This window comes from Podarcis liolepis (genome assembly GCF_965112155.1).
Source record: "Podarcis liolepis genome assembly, chromosome: 15".
NCBI classification, from domain to species: Eukaryota; Metazoa; Chordata; class Lepidosauria; order Squamata; family Lacertidae; genus Podarcis; species Podarcis liolepis.
In genome coordinates, this window is record NC_139566.1 from 9,930,910 (window position 1) to 9,952,793 (window position 21,884).

General features: G+C 49.9%; 1 protein-coding gene and 1 long non-coding RNA gene across 11 annotated transcripts in view; one reads left to right on the forward strand and one right to left on the reverse strand.

Annotated features, from left to right (window-relative positions):
• Window positions 1-2,341: 2,341 nt before the first annotated feature.
• On the forward strand, window positions 2,342-3,665 carry LOC310694359. Its single transcript, XR_014519619.1, has 2 exons — window positions 2,342-3,069; window positions 3,106-3,665. It is a non-coding gene; the product is annotated as an uncharacterized lncRNA (long non-coding RNA).
• A 10-nt stretch (window positions 3,666-3,675) lies between these two features.
• The window catches only part of ADAR (adenosine deaminase RNA specific), a 40,357-nt gene continuing 22,148 nt past the window's right edge, over window positions 3,676-21,884 (reverse strand). For all 10 annotated transcript variants that reach the window (XM_083476958.1, XM_083476960.1, XM_083476963.1 and 7 more), the window contains exons 4-15: window positions 19,841-19,998; window positions 18,074-18,209; window positions 17,638-17,849; window positions 15,528-15,684; window positions 15,098-15,269; window positions 12,926-13,019; window positions 12,090-12,209; window positions 11,238-11,371; window positions 8,780-8,962; window positions 6,938-7,050; window positions 4,987-5,114; window positions 3,676-4,328 (exon numbers count right to left, since the gene is read on the reverse strand). In XM_083476958.1, the coding sequence (XP_083333084.1) occupies window positions 4,088-4,328; window positions 4,987-5,114; window positions 6,938-7,050; window positions 8,780-8,962; window positions 11,238-11,371; window positions 12,090-12,209; window positions 12,926-13,019; window positions 15,098-15,269; window positions 15,528-15,684; window positions 17,638-17,849; window positions 18,074-18,209; window positions 19,841-19,998 (1,848 nt within the window). In that variant the 3' untranslated portion in view covers window positions 3,676-4,087. The remainder of the gene's footprint in view (window positions 4,329-4,986; window positions 5,115-6,937; window positions 7,051-8,779; window positions 8,963-11,237; window positions 11,372-12,089; window positions 12,210-12,925; window positions 13,020-15,097; window positions 15,270-15,527; window positions 15,685-17,637; window positions 17,850-18,073; window positions 18,210-19,840; window positions 19,999-21,884) is intronic.

A 21,884-nucleotide genomic window follows, 5' to 3' on the forward strand; every position in this document is an offset into this window, starting at 1 on the left:
GCCACTCGCGTCCCTACAAGAGGTGTAAACCACCTTTAAAAGCTGTAGGGAAAGATGTGGGCCCATTGACGATGAACCAAAAATCAAAGCACAATAGGTTTAAAGGTAAAAGGCAAAGGGCCCCCTGACCATTAGGTCCAGTTGTGGCCGACTCTGGGGTTGCGACGCTCATCTCGCTTTATTGGCCGAGGGAGCCGGCGTACAGCTTCCGGGTCATGTGGCCAGCAGGACTAAGCCGCTTCTGGCTGGCTTATCAGCGATGGGTTCCCTCTAACGTAAGCCAATTTAAAAAACCACAGAAGTCGTGTGTAAGAGCAATACCTTTATTAAGCCAAAAGATCGCAAAATATATCACGAGAGGTTTTGAGCTCTCCAGAACTCTTAACAAGGTTCTCATTCATAAACCTTCCCAAGAGGAATGTCTTTTTTTATAAAGAAAAGATGGAACCTGGTGTCAACATTTTTATAAGAACCTGCATTTAAAAACAAAAAAACTGCAACCTATCTAATTTGGAGGCATTATTCTAAAGGTCAAGCCCAGTTTTTAAGAGCTAATATAATCCATTCAATGCAACTGCTCCTTGTTTTTTCTTACAACCCTCCCATTCCTCATTCATCTATACAAGACCAGCATTGCTGTTTAGTCGTGTCCGACTCTTTGTGACCCCATGGACCAGAACACGCCAGGCACTCCTGTCTTCCACTGCCTCCCGCAGTTTGGTCAAACTCATGCTGGTAGCTTCGAGAACACTGTCCAACCATCTCGTCCTCTGTCGTCCCCTTCTCCTTGTGCCCTCCATCTTTCCCAACATCAGGGTCTTTTCCAGGGAGTCTTCTTCTCAAGAAGGCGGCCAAAGTCTTGGAGCCTCAACTTCAGGACCTGTTCTTCCAGTGAGCACTCAGGGCTGATTTCCTTCAGAATGGATAGGTTTGATCTTCTTGCAGTCCATGGGACTCTCAAGAGTCTCCATATTCACCTCTAATCTTATTTTCCAGAACTGGATTTTCCTTACTGCGCTTTGAAAGCACAGTGCAAACAAATAAATGCTTTATCAGCTCCTCCGCCCCCTGGGCCTCATTTTTGATCCTGCTGGGTAAACGCAAGTGGTGCACTCAAGTTTAACCAGGAATTGATGCTTCCGATTGTGATCCAGGGCTCGAAAACCTTACCAAGCCATCGTTTCTTACACCAACAGCATAGCAGAATGATGTGCCCAACAGATACACACACAAGCCTATCTCAGGCAGATAAACAAGAGGAATTAAAATATCACGGTATTAAAAAAAGAGGTTAAGTGTTACGTGGAGGGAGGGAGGGACAGAAATATTGTAATGGGTTGGGAAAACCCACCCACTTTCATATCTTACCTATTAATGCACATAGGAGGAAAGAGGAAGCAACTATCCTGAACGAGGGCTTTATTCTGCCCAGGGCTGCGCTCAGTAGAGGCTGGTGCATTAGGGCAGATGGGGCAATGCCATCCCAAAGCCTTATTTCTTACCACCAGCCCAGGGGGCAGCTCCCTCTTCTTTAGTCTCAGAGTTACCCCTGTAGACATCAGCCGTGGGGAGGGCAAAGAGCGCTAGGATCTGCTGGCTCTGCTTGCCATTGGCTCTCTGGCGCCATCTACCTTTGGGCTCCCTGCCTTCCACCCTATCGTTTTCTCTGGGCACCAGTCTTTGCGAGTGGCAAGGTGGAGGGATGTGGGCGGGCAACGAGAGGGGCCAGAGCCTCTCTTTCTCTCTCTGTCACCTTTCTTCCCTTCCAGCCTCCCCCCCCCACCCAAGGTGGCTGCTTAAATAAATAAATAAATTAAATAATTTATTATTTATACCCCGCCTGGGCAGCTTCCAACAGAACACTAAAACACAATAACCTATTAAACATTAAAAGCTTCCCTAAACAGGGCTGCCTTCAGTTGTCTTCTAAAAGTCTGGTAGTTGTTGTTCTCTTTGACATCTGGTGGGAGGGCGTTTCACAGGGCAGGTGCCACTACAGAGAAGGCCCTCTGCCTGGTTCCCTGTAACCTGGCTTCTTGCAGCGAGGGAACCGCCAGAAGGCCCTCGGCGCTGGACCTCAGTGTCCGGGCAGAACGATGGAGGTGAAGACGCTCCTCCAGGGAAAAGGCTGCTCCTGCCCGAGTAACAAAGCGATTGCTTGCAGAGGTCTTGGCTCCCCCCGCTCTCCTCCCCCCCCCCCGGCCATTTCAGCTTCTTCCCCCACCCTCCTTCCCAAATGAAATTAAGCACATAGATCCGCCTTAGAGAATCTCATGGGAGATGGTCTCCCCCCTCCCAAAAGAGGAACAAAAAAAACAAAAAGATGTTTGCTTTGCCCCCTCTCCCCTGGGAAAAGAAAAAAGAATCACACCAGCAAAACCAATACAGAAAACCTTTTTTTTATTATTATTATTTTCAGGCGGAATGTGGTGACTTCAGTTGTCAAACGATGGTATCTAGAGGGGCAATAAAAAGCAGACTTGCCAAAAAAGGGGGGAGGGGAGGAAATAACCTGAATTACAATAGTGGTGGGAGAAGGATCAGATTTGCCTTGAATAAATTTACATCTGTTTTTTATTATTATTTGCTCGCCAGCGCCTTCGCGACTAAGGAAGGATATGAACTGTGCGTCATGAGGGACAAAGTGGGGAGATGAGGGACGGAGGAGAGGTTGCCGCCTTTCGACAGAAAAAGAGTTTGCATAAAGAGAGCTCTCCCCAGTTAATTCCACTACAGCAACTGCCCAGACGTAACTGATGGGGAGGAGAAAAGCTGGTGGGGGCAAAATAAATCCCCAAAGCCTAGGATCCTTTGCATTTCAAATGCACCTTTAGAAAACGAAAAACCAAAAACAAAAGGCTGCTTGGAACATCAGGGGGAAGGATTCCACAAATAAGACAAACCACTGCCGACTCTATAGCAGCCAACACCTTGGAACTGGAGTTTTATATACATATATTTAAAAATTGAGGACTAGTAACTTAAAAGAAAGGGGGAGCGTGGGAATTCTCAGGTGTTAGAAGGAATCAAGGGATGACCCCATATTTCAACATTCACAGAAACCCGGTGGTATGTTTCTAGGCTGGGCCGCCACAGAGGCTACAGCTAGGACATACTTGCTTGAGTGACTGCTCCTCCGTGCCTTTTAATATTAAAAATTAAGGTGAGTCTGGCTGGCTCTCACGACAGCAGGTGTCAATACAGAACAGGGAGGAAAGGAGTTTGGGAGAATGTGGGGGAGCTGTGCGGTTTTAGCTTAGAATGACCTCAGAAAGGCTGGGCTGTCTTACTGGGAACCAGGCGAATTCAACAGCATTCCAAAGATTCGGGGAAAGGGGAAATTATCACACATACACCCCCCCCCCAATTAAAAAAACCCCGGAATTATACCATAACCTGGCGGTGCGATGGGTAAATGTTGTAGTGGCTCCAAAGGCAGAATTCTGAATTAAACAGAAAGGTAAGAGGAGGGGTTGGGTTATATATATCAGAAAATTAAATTCAAGTGAGGGGAAATCTCTGTGATGTTCCTAGAGTTCACCTTTATGCAAATCCATGGAGAGACAGAACTGCTGTGGAAAAGACAGTGTGTGTGCATAATTACCAGTTCCTCAATTCACAGCTTTTAAAAATGAAATAAAAGGAGGGGTTCAAAGAATTGATTTTTTAAAAAAGAAAAGAAAAGAGAGGACAAGGAAGACGGCCTTTTGACTAACCAGAAGGGGACAGAGATGGGGAGAGGGTGTTGTCACAAGACGAGCGTTGATGCTGGTGGAGCTCTCTCTTTCTCTCTCAGGTTTGCACACTCGGATCATGTCTTTGCAATGTTCGTTGATAAGAGTGGGGGGGGGAATTAAAGGGGAGGGAGACTCCCCCCCCCCCGCTCCTTCCCCAATGCTGCCAATTTAAATCGGAAGGCCTCGCGGCAAATCCATAACCCTAAGTTAACATTCCTGCTTCCATTTTTAAAAAAAGAATGCACACAACCTATGTTAATAAAAAAAATACCCCTTTCCTTTCACCCCTCCCCCCGCAGCCAAAAAAAAAAAAGGTAAAATAAAATAAAATAATAAAAATGCACAGCTTGCTAGACTTCGGACGGGCCAAAGGTCTTCTCTTCTTGGGGTTTGCAGATCCAGCTCCCGTAGCCCATCTCCTGCAGGGCCCAGAAGAATTGCCGCTTGGCACTCTGGTATGTGACGGCCGCTTCCTTGGCCTCCGAGTACACGGTCAGTTTCTGCAGGGCCTTGCGATCCATCTTGGCACAGAGCGATTGGAAGAGTGCAAACAGGTTCCTCTTGGAGACCCGGGACACGTCCAGTTTTGGTCTGAGGGGAGGAAGGAACGTAAAGGAAAAGGACTCCAGGAGGGAGCCTAAGTGTCTTGGTGTCCTCTTGGCTTTCCCACGGCAGTCGCCAGTGCTAGCAATTCAAACTGGACGACAGAAAGATAAGAATAGGCTTATCTTTCGTAAGAATGTGTCAAAACTGTTGGGGCCGTCCAGCTCGTATTACCTACACCAGTGACGGCCAAACTTGGCCCTCCAGCTGTTTTGGGACTACAGTTCCCACCACCCCTGGCCACTGGTCCTGTTAGCTAGGGATGATGGGAGTGGTAGTCCAAAAACAGCTGGAGGGGCAGGTTTGGCCACCCCTAACCTACACTGAAAGTATGTGCGAGGTTGGGTGTGTTCTCTGCTCTGCCTGGAGATGCCTGGGACCATCTTTGTGCAAAGGAAGTGTGTCTCCCCCGCCCCCAATCCACACCAGGCGGTGCTCTCCCCCCCCCCCCCAATTACTCACTTTTCTTATATCTCATCCAGTGTCAGTTTCGTTGCTGGCCCTGAGCATGTGGATGGAATATGCATGAAAACAAAGGCAGCCAAAAATCTGCTTCCCACACCCACTGGAAGCAGCGACCCAACCATGCCTGATGTTGCGGTTACCCCTCTACGCCTCCCCTCTGATAGCTGTGCCCCACTCTTACCCATCTACTTTGCCTTTTGTGCCATCCAGGACTTCAACTTCAGAGTCATCAGGGAGGCACCAGTTGACGCTGGATTCCTTTGTCTTCCCTGTCTGCCTTGCGGAGTCGTAGACGCTGACTCTGCCAACCTGTGTTGGCAGGCAGAGAGAGAGAAAGAGATAGCAAAGTTGAATATTCTGTGTGTGTGTGTGTGTGTGTGTGTGTGTGTGTGTGTATAAAGATAAAGGTATCCCTGATCGTTCGGTCCAGTTGCGGACGACTCTGGGGTTGCGGCGCTCATCTCGCTTTATTGGCCGAGGGAGCCGGCGTACAGCTTCCGGGTCATGTGGCCAGCATGACTAAGCCACTTCTGGCGAACCAGAGCAGCGCATGGAAAGGCCATTTACCTTCCCACCGGAGTGGTACCTATTTATCTACTTGCACTTTAACGTGCTTTCGAACTGCTAGGTGGGCAGGAGCTGGGACTGAACAACGGGAGCTCAATAACAAACAGTGTATCCAGTGGTTTTAACCAGGACCGAGTTTTCAACACTGCGATATATCACCAGCTAAACGTCATGTTAAGAGTGATATATCACGATCTCTGAAATAAGGATGGACCTAGGTAGAGGCACTGGCTGGCACTTTGCCTCCAACAGCAGAGGTAAGAACATGCCCTAGCAATCACTGACAGCCTTATCCTTCACGCATGTACTAATTCTCTTTTAAAGCCATTCAATTTGGTGCCTATTCCAAAGCAATCGTCTTCCAAAGCAACTACTCTATTCCAAACTTAAAAATGGAAAGCGTAATGCTGGTGGTCAACAAAAGAGGTTTAAAGACTGTCTCAAGGCAAATTTTTAAAAATGTAGTATAAACACCAACAATTGGGAAACACTTGCCTGCGAGTGCTCCAGTTGGAGAACAGCCTTTACCAAAGGTGTCATGGGCTTTGAAGACACTCGAACTCAGGGCACAAGGGAGAAACGTGGTAGGAGGAAGGGACGCTTTGGCAAATCCACACCATGATCAACTCGTGCCCGGAAACCAATGTCCCCACTGTGGAAGGACGTGTGGATCCAGAATTGGCTTCCACAGTCACTTACGGACTCATTGTTAAAACAGTGTTTATGGAAGACAATCTTACTTGGCTACGAATGATCGCCAAAGAAGATGATGATTCTGCCACATCTTGCAACAGCAAACTCAGCAGTCCATTGTGCAGAAGTACAGTGGTGCCTCGCAAGATGAAAAGAATCCGGTCTGTGATTCTCTTCGTCTAGCGATTTTTTCGTCTTGCGAAGCAAGCCCATTGACGGATTAGCGGATTAGTGCTATTAGCACTATTAGCAGTTTTTAGCGGCTTATCTGCTGATCGGATCAGCTGATAAGCGGCTTAGCAGCTTAGAAAAAGGGGGGGGGGAGGAAAAAAAACTAGCAGGAACTCGCAAGACATTGTCTTCTTGCGAAGCAAGCCCATAGGAAATTCGTTTTGCGAAGCACCTCCAAAACGGAAAACTCTTTCGTCTAGCGAGTTTTCCGTCTTGCGAGGCATTCGTCTTGCAGGGCACCACTGTACGTTATTTTGCCTGTCCTGAATCTTCCAACATTCAGGTTTGTTGGTTGGGGCCAGAGTCTGAATACTAAGGAGGGAGAAAAGACTCTCCTCCCATCAGTCCAATTTCTCTATAATGTCCCCCACTTACTTGCTTTCCCTCCTCCAAACTAGAATTATAGAATTGTAGCGTTGGAGAGCCATTCCCCAAGGGTTGTCTAGCCCAACCCCTGGCTATGCAGGAATCTCAGCTAGACCGTAAGTGACAAATATCGCAGTCGCATAGAGAAAGGGTCCAGACACCTATGCTTTGAGCACGACTGAACTATGGGAAGGTGGCATACAAATAATTGATGATGGAGGAGAAGGAGGAAGACAAGGAATTAAAACCGCAACGGGAATCAAAACAGCGGTTACCTCCGGGTGATTGACAAAATACGGCTCGGGGAGTCCGGACTGGAATGTGTTGCCGTCTCTTGACATGCGGCAGCAGATGGCACGCGTCAAGTGACCTTGACTGTACAAGTAGCCTGGAAAGAGAACACAAAATGAGGTTGATGGCGCAGGCATATTTTTTTTGAAAAAAAGGAGCACAGATCAGCTGCTTCATCAACATGAAGGGCACCACCATCTTTGGAAGGGCTAGCGGCAGCTGCATCTCGACAGGAAGGACAGAGGTTTAACACAAGTCTTGAGTACTTTGTTGCCTTTAAGACATTTATAGCCGGGGCCTGCTGTGTCCTTGTCATGAGACGGGGGCTTCAAAGGTCCCAAAAGAAGGAGGAGGAGGGGGGGAAACACCCAAATGAACATGCAGCAAAATCTCAACAGCCTCTTTTGCTTCCTATAGAGCAGGGATGGGAAAACTGGGCTATGTGGATGTTCTTGGGTTCCAGTTCCCATCAGCCCCCAGCCAGCAAGGCTAATGGGAGTTGTAGTACAGCAGCATTTAGAGAGAAGAAGAAGAGGAGGAGTTTGGATTTAATATCCCGCCTTTCACTCCCCTTCAGGAGTCTCAAAGCAGCTAACATTCTCCTTTCCCTTCCTCCCCCACAACAAACACTCTCTGAGGTGAGTGGGGCTGAGAGACTTCAGAGAAGTGTGACTGGCCCAAGGTCACCCAGCAGCTGCATGTGGAGGAGCGGAGACGCGAACCCGGTTCCCCAGATTACGAGACTACCGCTCTTAACCACTACACCACACTGGCTCTACAGGTTTCCCAACCACTGCCCTAAGGTGAGTCATTTGTGGCAGAATTGCGTCTCTGTGCTCTCGAGTCTTCTCACCGACTGTGCCCATTATTTTTTTTAACGACTACTGCTAATCAGATATTTTACTTGTGCTTTGCCATGCCAGGGCAGGTTACAACAGTTTAAATGTGCTGCATTAAAACTGGTTAAACCAAAGATTTTTTTGGGGGTCTCTCTATATATATGGACAACCCCCCCCCAAAAAACCCACAATTTATACACCACTTAATTTTTATTATCTCTAGGCAGTGTATACCAAGCCCAACAAATAGAATCAAGATAAAACCAGTTAACCAACTGTAAAATCAGAACGGTGAAAGAATGGCTGCTGGGATTTATTATTATTATTATTATTATTATTATTATTATTATTAAAGTCTCCAGCAGATGCCAAAAAGTTCAACAGGGAAGGGGCATCTCTTCCCAGAACTGGGCCAACCATATGGAACGTGCATCAACTTCTCCAAAAACCTAAGTGGCCAGGCAGGGATAGAAGGAATCAAGCACTCCTAAGCTATTCTGGACCGAAGTCATTAAGGATGCTGGAAATTAGTGTAGGAACCTTGAACTCAGCTTGGCAGCATCATGGCAGCCAGGGAAAGGTTTTTGAGCAATGCACTGGTGACAGTCTGCCCCCCATCAACAACAGGAAATGTTTCTCTGGTGTCAAAGCTGCCCAGGGGGTGGGGGGTGGAGAGAGGTGTGCCTTCTATGTACATGGAAAGCTGCACAGCCAAGGCACCAGGGCGCCTCTGCTAGGAGGGAATTCTGGGGCTACCACAGAGAAGGCTCCCTCTTCTCCCAGGCCAATACCGCCCTTCCCCTGCTGATCTTAGCATCCAAGAGGGTCTGCATCTCTGTAGCGAAGGAAGTGGTCTTTCAGACATCTTGGAATGGAGTGGGGTAAAGTAATAGGTGCTTTGGGGGGGGGGTTATAGCTGAGAAGGCAGGAGAAAAGAGATATGAGATCCCCACACCCAGCAACAGGGAGGATGGAGAGATCCCTTACCAAGCGTGACTGAGCGGAGATAAACAGGCTGCAGGAAGTGGGAGAGCAGCGCTCCCTGCAGGCCCAGCACATTCCAGCGCAGAATCTTGTCGCTGCAGGACATGGTGCGGAGACGCTCGCCATGCTGGATCCCGTCCCACGTTGGCACGATGTCGCTGGATTCCACCGGGATAGTGCCTTCCCCTGCAGGAAGAGAGGGAGCCAGTCGGGAGCTGCCTTTGCTGGAATGGCCCAAAGGCCACACAAACACCCATACTAGAGTCCAAGGATGGCAGTCTCCAGCTGCTGCTGCCAGACAGATGCTGCTGGATCTTCAGAGAGGAGGGCACGGGGGCCAGGGCTTCTTCCAGCACCTGATGTGTTCAAAAGGTATGCCGCCTCTGCACAGAGAGGTTCCATTCAGCTGTTAGTAAAAAGGTAAAGGGGCCCCTGACCATTAGGTCCAGTCGTGGCCGACTCTGGGGTTGCGGTGCTCATCTCGCTTTACTGGCCGAGGGAGCCGGCATACAGATTCCGGGTCATGTGGCCAGCATGACTAAGCCACTTCTGGCGAACCAGAGCAGCGCACGGAAACGCCGTTTACCTTCCCGCCGGAGTGGTACCTATTTATCTACTTGCACTTTGACGTGCTTTCGAACTGCTAGGTTGGCAGGAGCAGGGACCGAGCAACGGGAGCTCACCCCGTTGCGGGGATTCGAACCGCCGACCTTCTGATCGGCAAGTCCTAGGCTCTGTGGTTTAACCCACAGCGCCACCCGCGGCATAAAACAGGGCACACCCCTCCAGAGTTCCCTGAGCATTTCAGCCTGGCTGAAATAGTGTCCTGGGCAGAGGGGCAGCCAGAGGAGCCTTGCAATGCCAGTAGCAAAATGAACAACTACAGTGGTACCTCGGGTTACAGACGCTTCAGGTTACAGACTCCGCTAACCCAGAAATAGTACCTCGGGTTAAGAACTTTGCTTCCGGATGGGAACAGAAATCGCGCTCCAGCAGCGCGGCAGCAGCGGGAGGCCCCATTAGCTAAAGTGGTGTTTCAGGTTAAGAACAGTTTCAGGTTAAGAACGGAACTCCGGAACGAATTAAGTACTTAACCCAAGGTACCACTGTACAGTGGTACCTCTGGTTGTGAAAGTGATCCGTTCCAGAGGCCTGTTCGCAACCTGAAAAGCCCGCAACCTGAAGCACTGTATCTGCACAGGTGCGTGGCGCGATTTGGCGCTTCTGCGCATGCGCGAGCGGCGGAAACCGGAAGTAACCCTTTCCAGTGCTTCCGGGTCGCTGCGGGACGCAACCTGAAAAAACGTAACATGAAGCAAATGTAACATGAGGTATGACTGCAACGGGCCTGCCCACAAGACACTGACGCGAAAACCATGGACAAACTACGCAACAGAATGAAAAGACCACTATTTCCCCAGCCTTTTCCCTCCCCCTCTCTCCCCCCCTCCCCAGAATTGAAGGTGGAGATGCTATATGTACCTTTCCTTGCTTATCTGTATCACAAAAAAATTATCATATTTTTCGCCCCATAGGACGCACCAGCCCATAGGACGCACCAAGTTTTTTTGGGGGGGAAATAAAGGGGGAAAAAAATTATTTCCCCCCAGGCGCTTGTGGGGCCAGCAGCGGGGAGAAGCGCTCTTCTCCCTGCCGCCCGCCTTCAGACCAGGTCCGGGAACAGAAGGAAGACGCGCTGCGCCTCCCAGCTGTCCCCGGAGCTTGCGAGGCAGGCAGTGGGGAGAAGTGCTCTTCCTCTGCCGCCCGCCCTCAGACCCGGTCCGGGGACAGCGGGAAGACGCGCTGCGCCTCCCAGCTGTCCCCGGAGCTTGCGAGGCAGGCAGCGGGGAGAAGTGCTCTTCCTCTGCCGCCCGCCTTCAGACCTGGTCCAGGGACAGCGGGAAGACGCGCTGCGCCTCCCAGCTGTTCCCGGAGCTTGCGGGGCTGGCGGCGGGGAGAAGCACGCGTCTCCTCACCGTCAGTCTCCAAACCATATCGGGAGACAGCGGGATGGCGGCATTCCGCCTCCCCGCTGTCCCCGACCTTGTGGGGCTGGCGCTGGGGCTCTCCTGAAGCCTGGAAAGCGAGAGGGGTCGGTGCGCACCGACCCCTCTCACTCTCCAGGCTTCAGCGAAAGCCTGCATTCGCCCCATAGGACGCACACACATTTCCCCTTCATTTTTGGAGGGGGAAAAGTGCGTCCTATAGGGCGAAAAATACGGTAATTAAATAACCAATTTTAAAAAAGAGAAAATCACCGTTCCGTATTGCAACAGGCATTGGGCTGCATACAATGAAAAGAAGTTATTGCTGCTACTGGATGGACTGACTGACTGAGTATAAGGCAATTAGAAGGCTGGAAACTGTCTCCTTAAAAAAACTGCATACCGGAATACCCAACTGCACAGGTAAAAGCTGAAAAAGGGAAGCAACAAAACCCCAATGTTCCCCTGGCACTCACCGTTTTCAACTTTTGTGCGCAGCTTCCCCTGCTTGGGATTCTCGAAGAGCGGCTGGTGCTGGCCTTCGCCCACGGTGTTGGCCTGGTCGGTGCAGGATTTGTCAAAGAGAGCCCCGTCCCCACAAGGTGCCGTGCTAGGGGGCAGAAGAACAAGGCACACCCTGAACCTGAGAGGCTATTAAGAAATCTGCGTGGGCTGCTTTTCAGCAGGTCCCCCTGAAACAGCGCTCAAGCAAATTCTTAAAATGGCAATTTAAAAGGCATTGCGCTAAATGGCCCTTCTAGCCCACGGAGAGAGCAGCTCAGGTCCTACGGCCAAATGCAGAACTCCAGGCCTCTCTATCTGACCCCTGGGCAGTTCCACCTCCCTCACAGAGCTCACTACGGGGAAGCAGCCTTGGACGGGGCCTTTTCTGCGGCTGCCCCCAAGCTGCGGAATTCCCTCCCGAGAGAGGTGCGCCTGTCACCTTCACTAACATGGTTTTCATTGTATGCTGAAGACACACCTCTTTGCCCTGCCCTTTTGACACTTGAACGGTGTGTTTGGGGCGACCCCACCCTGTTCCTGCGACTGCAATTTGTTCTGAACTGCTCTTTAAATGGTTGCGACCTGCCCTGGGACCTTAAGGGGAGGGGCAGGAAATAAAATCAACGTCACACTGTCTGCCTGCTGTATGGAACACTTATTTACCCCTGCCCAACTCTTCCCTTTGCTGTTTTTTGGGTTCCCCGATAGCTCTTTCCCCGTGTTGCATTCAACATCCCCTGCAAAACGCAGCACAATCAGGCACACACACACCCCTCAGCCATCGTGCACCGCTGCACGCAGGTCAGGCCCCAGCTGGTGCTCACCTGATGTACAGGTGAAAAGTGATGTCGTCTTTGATCTTCAGCTTGCCATCCTCCAGGGGCTGGAAGATGCTGTCTTCGGGTGCCGAGGGGTCAAACTTCATGAGCTCTGTGTAGAGGAACCTGGAATAACACCACCACAATGTGAAGCGGTGCCCGGTCAACCTTCCTGGCCTTGGGACCCCATTCTGCACACGTTTACTTGGCCGTAAAGCCCCACATAGCAAGGCTGCCCCCCCCAAAGTAGGACTGCAATGTTTAATCAATCAGTTGTTTGGCTTTCCTTTCCCCCTCCTGCTCCTTGTTTAACTGCTTTTTAAACAGGTTTGCTGTTTTGAAATTTTAATGCTGGCTTTGGGAGGTTCTGGTGGCCTCGAAAGTGGGATGTGTTAAAATCTAAATAAATGATAAATAGGTGCTTCAAACCATCAGGAAGCAGTTTATAAAACAACTATTGCACGGTGTTAGGGTTTTACTGTATATTTCATCATTTTAAGGTATCATTATTCATACTTGCCAGTCACCACCCTGTAAAGAGGGGCAGACAGCGAAAGAGAAAAGGGGGTGCCTCACCCTCCACCAGCCTCTCTGTCCCCTCCCAAAATATTATATCTCTCAACAGAAAAAAACCCCAAGTTCCTCACCCCTGTGTGTTACAGATAAAGGTTGCCATCATTAAACATTCCATTCATTCACAATATCGCTCACAACGACCTGCAAGGTAGGACCAGTGCCTAGTATTCTCTCCTTGAACAGGGGCTGGGCACTCAACACGTGCCCCATTCTGGGCAGATCTCTTCTGAATGGCCTTGCTTGGCTTCCCGCTTCCGCCTCCTCACCTTATGAAACCCCTCCTGGAAATGATCTCCGCATGACAGTCATTGACCGTCTCCCCTTTCAGGCTCAGCTCCTCCCCTTTCACACAGCGATTCCCTGAGAGGCAAGGAGGAGAAAGAAAGCGGTCAGGAAAATACTGCATTAACAGACCCCGCGCAAAGGGCTTGGTGTGGACAAAAGGAGAGCCGAATTTGTTTACTTCCAGGTGGTTGTTGTGTGTGTGTTTTTAACAACAGACCAAGGAATCCTTGGCAGTTTGCTGGGACAAAGAGTTGTCACTCGCGAGCCGTCACTGAATATGAGCCTGCTGTAGAACCTGATGCCGTGCTACAGTTTACGTAATGCACTCCACAAATCCACATTGGAAAGCTGCGCAATATGGACTGTGCTTGCAAAGCCGTGTTTTACAACGAGAGCAAATCTATACGGACTGGCCTTCTGCAGCAGCTGAATTGCATTCCGGTTGTTCTATCCCCCTTGATTACTTATTTATTTATTAAACGAAAAGACGGCGGAGGCTAGTTTCCAATTTCATTCTGGGTTTGATTTTAAAACCCTCTTCATGAAAGAAAAACCACTCAAAACATAGGGCACTTATTCCCAGAGGAAGAGGCAGCTAGTGGTTTGTACAGGGTTTTCCCTGGCACCCATAAGCCCTTCCATGTGCTGCCCCTGGGGTCGCGAGATGAGTGCGGCTGTCTTTTCCTCCACTGAAAAGCACATGGAGCTGAAGGAGGAAGTTGGAAGAGTGATAACTCTTCCCCATTTCCTCTTTCAGCTTTCATAGAATCATAGAATCATAGAAGAGTTGGAAGAGACCACCAGGGCCATCGAGTCCAACCCCCTGCCAAGCAGGAAACCCCATCAGAGCACTCCTGACATATGGTTGTCAAGCCTCTGCTTAAAGACCTCCAAAGTAGGAGACTCCACCACACTCCTTGGCAGCAAATTCCACTGTCAAACAGCTCTTACTGTCAGGAAGTTCTTCCTAAGGTTTAGGTGGAATCTTCTTTCTTGTAGTTTGGATCCATTGCTCCGTGTCCGCTTCTCTGGAGCAGCAGAAAACAACCTTTCTCCCTCCTCTATGTGACATCCTTTTATATACTTGAACATGGCTATCATATCACCCCTTAACCTCCTCTTCTCCAGGCTAAACATGCCCAGCTCCCTTAGCCGTTCCTCATAAGGCATCGTTTCCAGTCCTTTGACCATTTTGGTTGCCCTCCTCTGGACACGTTCCAGTTTGTCAGTGTCCTTCTTGAATTGTGGTGCCCAGAACTGGACACAGTACTCTAGGTGAGGTCTGACCAGAGCAGAATACAGTGGCACTATTACTTCCCTTGATCTATGGGCTTTTCAAAGCTCATATTAATTCTGCTGGATCTGATTTCACTCAAGATTCCATTAATAGAACAGCAACAAGCAGGCAGGGTGCCTGCTCGGTCCATTTCCATCTGGCTTTTCTTTGGGGGGGGGGCGAGAACGAAGTGACCTGAGTGGGTGGTGTCCAAAAATAACCTGTTCCCCATGACCTTTTTTTTTTAAAAAAAGTTTTTGTTTAGAGCAAGATTTCCCAAACTTGGGTCTCCAGCAGTTTTTGGACTACAACTCCCATTCTCCCTAGTTAGAAGGAACCTGTGGTCAGGGACGACTGGAATTGTAGTTCCCAAACCGCCGGAGACCCAAGTTTGGGAAACACCAGTTTAGAGTCATTTAAATAAAGGGAAAGGGTAAAGGGACCTCTGACCATTAGGTCCAGTCACAGACGACTCTGGGGTTGCGGTGCTCATCTCGCTTTATTGGCCGAGGGAGCTGGTGTACAGCTTCCGGGTCATGTGGCCAGCATGACTAAGCAACTTCTGGCGAACCAGAGCAGCACACAGAAACGCCGTTCACCTTCCCACCAGAGTGGTACCTACTTATCTACTTTTACTTCATGCTTTCAAACTGCTAGGTTGGCAAGAGCAGGGAACGAGCAACGGCAGCTCACCCCGTTGTGGGGATTTGAACCGCCGACCTTCTGATCGGCAAGCCCTAGGGCTCTGTAGTTTAACCCACAGTGCCACCCGCATCCCTTAGAGTCACTTAGCCATGGCTAAATGGAGCTTTTAAGCAAGATTCTTCCCAGTTCCGATATGAGTAATCCCCCTGCCCGGACCAGAAGCGTCTCTTACCTGTTCCGATGCTCACCACGACCCCCAGGCCCTCTTGCCCTCGCCTCATGATGATGGCGGCCAGGATCTTGCGCCCGAGCAAGCTGTGCTGGATACGCGCGGTCAGGGTGTTGAACCGCTGGTGGCTCAGCATAGCGATCTGGTCGTGGAGTGTGCTTCCGCTCACGGGGAGCTGCGAGATGGAAGAAGAAGGAGGGGAGGCCGGGAGTTTTCACAGCCGAAGAACAAGGCCCAGGGGAGAGGGGAGAGAAGCAAACTGCAAGGAAGCCTCTCTGGACATTGCTGGACTTCAACTCCCATCAGCCCCAGCAAGAATGGCCAATGGCTCAGGGTGATGGGAGCAGTAGTTCAGCAACATCTACGGGTCCAAGGTCTTCTCATATGGCCCATTAACAGCGAAAGGAGAGGCAAGCGAGGGTGGCAGTGTTACCTCTGTGATGGTCAGGCCTTCGGAGTTCTCTGCCTTCTCCGTCTCCCCGATCAGAACCCGGAGCGCCGCGTCGGCAGCCTCCTGCTTGCCTTGCTTTTTGCTGTGCGCCGTGACGGCCGGGAACCAGCGGCCGCCCACTTTGGCTTGGAAGACGAATCTGCCAGGAGGAGGAAAATCAGCAGAGAAGGTGCAGGTTCAGTAACCGAGGGGCCCTGGGTGAGGTTGGCGCTATAAAATCAAGAGCCCCAGCAGGAAAACAATGCACAGGAAGAGCTTGAGAGAGTTGGAAAGGTCAGAAAGAATGCAGCAAGCTTGAGTAAAGCCCGAAAAGGGACTGGCTGGGTCCTACCCCCACCCTTGTTCTGTTTTTAAGATCAGCCTGCTAAGAGGCTGCTGGACGTCCACCAAGCAGGCTGGATCGCTACATCTCTCCAAAGGGGACACCTGAGGCCGTCCAGGTGTGGCTGGACAGGTGTTGGAAGCCTGACCTCGTCTGGGGGGCCCTAAGAGGTGCCCCGTCCTCAGCTTACAGTCCAGGGCAACCAGGTGGTAAATAATAATCGTAATACAGTGGTGCCCCGCAAGACGAATGCCTCGCAAGACGGAAAACTCGCTAGACGAAAGAGTTTTCCGTTTTGGAGGTGCTTCGCAAAACGAATCTCCTATGGGCTTGCTTCGCAAGACGACAATGTCTTGCGAGTTCCTGCTGGTTCCCCCCCCTTTTTCTAAGCCGCTTATCAGCTGATCCGATCAGCAGATAAGCCGCTAAAAGCCGCTAATAGCGCTAATCCGTCAATGGGCTTGCTTCGCAAGACGAAAAAACCGCTAGACGAAGAGGCACCACTGTAATAATAATTCAATTTCTTGCCACAAGGTCCCAGGGCAGGTTACAATGATTTGAAATACAATATTAAAAACAGTTTGAGAACAAATTATAGCCACAAGGACAGAGCAGGACATATTAACAGGAGAAAGCGGACCGAGAAACGTTTTTTCTCCCTCTCTTGTAAAAGGGGCATCCAAGAAAGCTGGATGTAAAAGGACTTCAGGCAACAGTGACAGAACTTGCTTCTGCAGGAGGGGGTGATGGCCACTGACCTGGATGGCTTTAGACGAGGATTGGACAAATTAATGCGGGATAAGGTTATCAAAGACCACGATGGCTATTCTCTGCCTCCACAGAGGCACCAGCTCCTGAAAACCACAAGAGAGGGTCCCCCCCTCCTTTCTTTCCATTTCCCTCTTTTTCCTTCCGTTCCTTTTTAGATTTTTAAAAGTGTTTCTTTCATTCTGGTGCATTATAAAAACACACCTTGCATTGAGTATGAACTTTCATATATCTGTGGACAAGTATCCAGAAAATAGAAGATGATAATCCAAGTCATACCTCGAGTTACAGACACTTCAGGTTGTGTTTTTTCATGTTATGGACGTGCTGAAACCTGGAAGTACCAGAACGGGTTACTTCTAGGTTTCAGCGGTCATGCAGGAGCGCTAAATTGCGCTTTGCACAGAAGTGGTGAATCGCAACCTGTGCGTGTGCAGACGCAGCGCTGTGGGTTGCGAACGCTGAAGGTTGTGAACATGCCTCCCACATGGATCACTGTTCACAACCCGAGCGTCCACTGTAATAATAATGAAAACCACAAGAGAGTTTCTCTTGTGCTTGGGTCCTCCTTTCGGGCTTTCCCTTGTGGTGTACGGCTGACCACTGTGAGAACAGGAGGCTGGATGAGCAGAGCTGCTGGCCTGATCCTGCAGCGAGAATCTCCTTATGTTTAATGGCCATCCTGCCTAGGGCAGTTCCCTAGTGGACCAGGAGGACTTATCGGCGATGCAGGCGAGCCCTTTCAGATACAGAAGTTCTGTAGCTCACCAGCGGAGCTCCCGCTTTGCACACAAGACTCCTATTCCCCCCGGGGTCTCTCTGGTTAAGAGAGATAAAGCAGCAGGGCTTGGGAAAGACCTTTAGACAGAACAGCCCCTGCCAGCCGGAAGATGACAATCGAATTGGAGACTAAGGGCCTGGGCTTTGTTTTCTATGTCCTGCAAGCAACACAAGGAAAGAACCCTCTAGCTGGCTGGGCAGAGAGCCACTCCGCCTACTCACTTGGGGTCGTGGGGTGGCCCAGTCTGATTGATCATCTTGAACTCAGCAGCAAAGCCATTGGCCCGGGCGTACTCCAGGAGGCCACTGACTGGGTTGGAGTTCAGGTACTTAATCAGCTCGCCGACACCCTTAGCGCTCGCGGCTTTTGCCTCTTCCACACTTGCAGGCTGGACACCAGGCACATCCGCAGGCTGGTCGCCCTGGGCCTCTGTCTGAAAAAGTCGCCAAGGAAACAGAGAGAGAAAGAGGCTGATGAGGAGGCTGGAGCGAGGCCAGGGAGCGTGGCGCACAGAGGAGGCCGGGAGACCTGTCTCCGTTCTCATTTCCATGACGTACTGAGCGTTTTCCATATTGCGATTTTACGTTGCGAACCGCGCAGAGATCTATGGGTATGGGGCGATCTATACCTTTAAGAAACAAGAAACAACAAGGATACCTGTTCAGGTAAGGTGCTGGTGTCCCCAGTGAGGCCCCTCATGGCGGCCTCGGCGGCCATCTGCTTCGCTCCCTTCTTGCTGTTCGATACCACGGCAGGGAAGATGCGTTCGCCCACTTTCACGCAGTACTTGAACCTGATCGAAGGAAAAGGGGAAGGCAGAGAGTTCATGGGCTTATTGAGACCAAAGGTAGAACACACAGAAAGCGGTTGCAGGAGGAAGGCAGGTGGGGCCTGGGGCATTTCCAGAACCCCCACTCCCTTTGAACAGAAAAAGGAGAGGAAGCCTGACCCCCCCCAAAAAAAAACACACACACCATGTTTCTTGATTTTAGTTCCTTTTAGGCAGACAAGCCACTGGACAGAGCCAATATCTTCCTCTGCATTTTGTGCAGAGCCCAGCACACTGCTAAATACTATAACCTAAACCAAGCTAGTCAAATATTATAACCTAGACTGTCCCCCTTCGAGATAACTGCTGCTTTTTTTGGGGGGGGGGAGCAAAGGCAAGGCTGATTCCAACCTACCTCAACCTGTGGCCCTCCAAAAATTGGAGGCCTACAACTACCATCATCCACGACCCGTTTGCCACGCTAGCTGGCGCTGATGGGAGCTGGAGTACAAAACACCTGGAGGGCACCCGGTTGACGAAAGCTGGTTAGCGGGCTGGGTGCTCTCATAACCTTTGGCCTCCAGGTGTGGCTGAACTACAGTCCCCATCATCCCTGCCCACGAGTCATGATGGCTAGAGCTGATAAGAACTGCGACACAGCCACATCTGGAGGGCCAAAGGCTTCCCACGCCTGCCCTAGTGAATGAAGGGGCTCAGGAGGGGCAATTAAAAGAGATTAAGCCAGGCCTCTTGAAGCAAGACCGCCAAGAATGTTTTTGATCTTTAGCAGTGAGCCCCGAGAGCTTTGTCTCTTGCACAGTCAAGAAACAGAACCCAGGGCAAAAAAACCAGAAGAATTTTTGTTAAGGATTGTAGGACAAGCCCTGCCAAGAAAAATAAAGAACTTATTTATGTATGCTACAACAGCGGCAAGAGTCTTGTTGGCACAAGGATGGAAGAATCGAGGAAATCCCAACGAAAGAACGGTGGCAAGAAAAATTGGTGAGCTATGCGGAATTGGCAAAACTGACATATAAACTGTGTGAAAAGGACAACAGTGACTTCAAGGAAGAATGGGAACTTTCTACAAATTACTTTAAAAGACAAGTTACAGATAGGTAGCCGTGTTGGTCTGCCATAGTCAAAATAAAAAAATTTCTTCCAGTAGCACCTTAAAGACCAACTAAGTTAGTTCTTGGTATGAGCTTTCGTGTGCATGCACACTTCTTCAGATACACTGAAACAGAAGTTGCCAGATCCTTCTATATAGAGAGAAGGTGGGGAGGGGTATTACTCAGAAGGGTGGTGGGAATGGGAGATTGGCAGATAGCTGAGATGAGCCTGTTGACGACTCTTAACTCTTAACGACTGCAATTTTTTTATTTTAAAAGACAACAAAATGATCTGGACTCCTTGGCAGGTTTTGAATACAGCACAAGGAGAAACAAGAGGTTTTCCCGGTGGTGACGATGTGCGTGCGTGAACATCCTCAAGGACTCTTGCAATAAATAAACAAGGCCTCCCTCCATCCTCACCCCCCAAAAAAAACCAAAGGTGGTGCCTGTGTCCTGGTCTATTCCCCAGAGAGCAACAGCAGCCTAGGGCTCCGCCACGCTGTGAGCTTCACACGCTTCTGAACGCGAGTCGCGACCTACTTGGGATCGTGGGGAGGGCCGTCCTGAGAGAGCAGCTGGAACTCGCAGATGCTCCCCGACTTCTGTGCGTATTCCATCAGGGCGCTGACGGGGTTCTTCCCAGAAAGCACATTCAGCTGTTGCGTTGTAGACAAAGCCTCTGACTCTGTCTGCTCAGGCTGGAGAGGGAAGGAAGGAAGGAAAAGAGGAGGAAATAAAGAAGGGGTTGTACCAGGACGCTGCAGAGTGGGGCTCTTTCTGCTGTTTTGTTTCAGTATCGCTCTCACTGAAGCACCATGTTGGTTTGGCAACTCAGGGCGGGGGGCACCAATGGGAAATTATCCTCCTGGTGCCCAGAAGAGGAAATAATAATAATAATAATAATAATAATAATAATAAATTTTATTTATACCCTGCCCTCCCCGGCCGGAGCCGGGCTCAGGGCAGCTAACACTAATAAAATTACAGTAAAAAACAAACCAAAAAAACCCCCACAATTTAAAATACAGGTTAAAATGCAATTTAAAATGCAAATGAAAGGATGGCTGTAAAAGCCAGCTGACCACCACCCTCAACAAAACTTCCACTGACCCCCAACCTCTCCCCAGAGGCAAAATTTTAGCTCACAGGGCTGCAGTTTCAGGCACCCTAGCCTGGGGAAAACCCTCCCCCACTGACTAGCCTGTTGCAGAACCCCAGGGGCTTGTGGATAATTTCCCAGGGGGTGGGGGAGAGACTACAGCAGGGGCGGGCAGACATCAGGCAAGACAGATCTATTTTGCTGTTTACTACAACCCCATGGTCTTCCTACCAGAGTCAGGTGCGAAGACCAACAGTGAAGAATTAAAAGGACAGGGTGCCTCATGCTCATGACCTTAGGATCTATTTTCAACAGTACTGAACTCGGCTCAAAATCCTTTCACACCCGAGTCCATACCTGGCTAGCTTTCTTCATTTTTGCAGCCTAATTTAAGGAGGTGGGGGGAAATCATTTTGCTATATATAATTAAACTTTTTATTGCACTAGCCATAGGCCACGGCATCATTCAGAAGGAGAACAAAAAACAAACAAACCCAAAAAACCCCCAAAACATAAAAGTCATCAGGCACCACACATACAATAAAACCACAGTCACAGCTACTAAAATTATTTGTTGCATTAAATAGAATAGAATAGCAGAAGATTCTCAGGAAAAGGTAAAGGGACCCCTGACCATTAAGTCCAGTTGTGGCTGACTCTGGGGTTGCAGCGCTCATCTCACTTTATTGGCCAAGGGAGCCGGCGTACAGCTTCCGGGTCATGTGGCCAGCAGGACTAAGCCGCTTCTGGTGAACCAGAGCAGCGCACGGAAACGCCATTTACCTTCCCGCCAGAGTGGTACCTATTTATCTACTTGCACTTTGACGTGCTTTCGAACTGCTAGGTTGGCAGGAGCCGGGACCAAGCAGCGGGAGCTCACCCCACCAAGGGGATTCGAACCGCCAACCTTCTGATCGGCAAGTCCTAGGCTCTGTGGTTTAACCCGCATCCCTTAGGATTCTCAGGTAAGTTGATTCTCAGGTAAGTTGTGCCAAATTAAATATCCGAATCCCCTTGTCATTTTGCTGTTGTTATCACTAAACAACACCCTTTCTGGGTTAACCTTGATGACTATGTTCTCCACGGACAGAGGCAGCATTCCCAACTATCGACTAAAAGGTAGGGATGCGTATGTGTGTATATACCACAGTTTCTCAGGAAACATCAAAATCGTTTACAACAACCATTAAGAAACAAAAACCATACCACCACCCCAAAAAAAACCTAACACAGATCTACCACCTAATTATTACAGATCAACAACAAGTAGAAGAAGCTGGGCCACTTCCATTGTGAGACCTCCAGACTGGATTATTGTAACTCGCTCTACGTGGGGCTGCCCTTGAGACTGACCCAGAAACTCCAGTGGGTGCAGAATGCCGCGGCGAGACTCCTTATGGGGTCTTCGCTGCGAGATCACATTCACCTGGTACTATACCAACTACACTGGCTCCCGGTGGAGTACAGGATCAGGTTTAAGGTGCT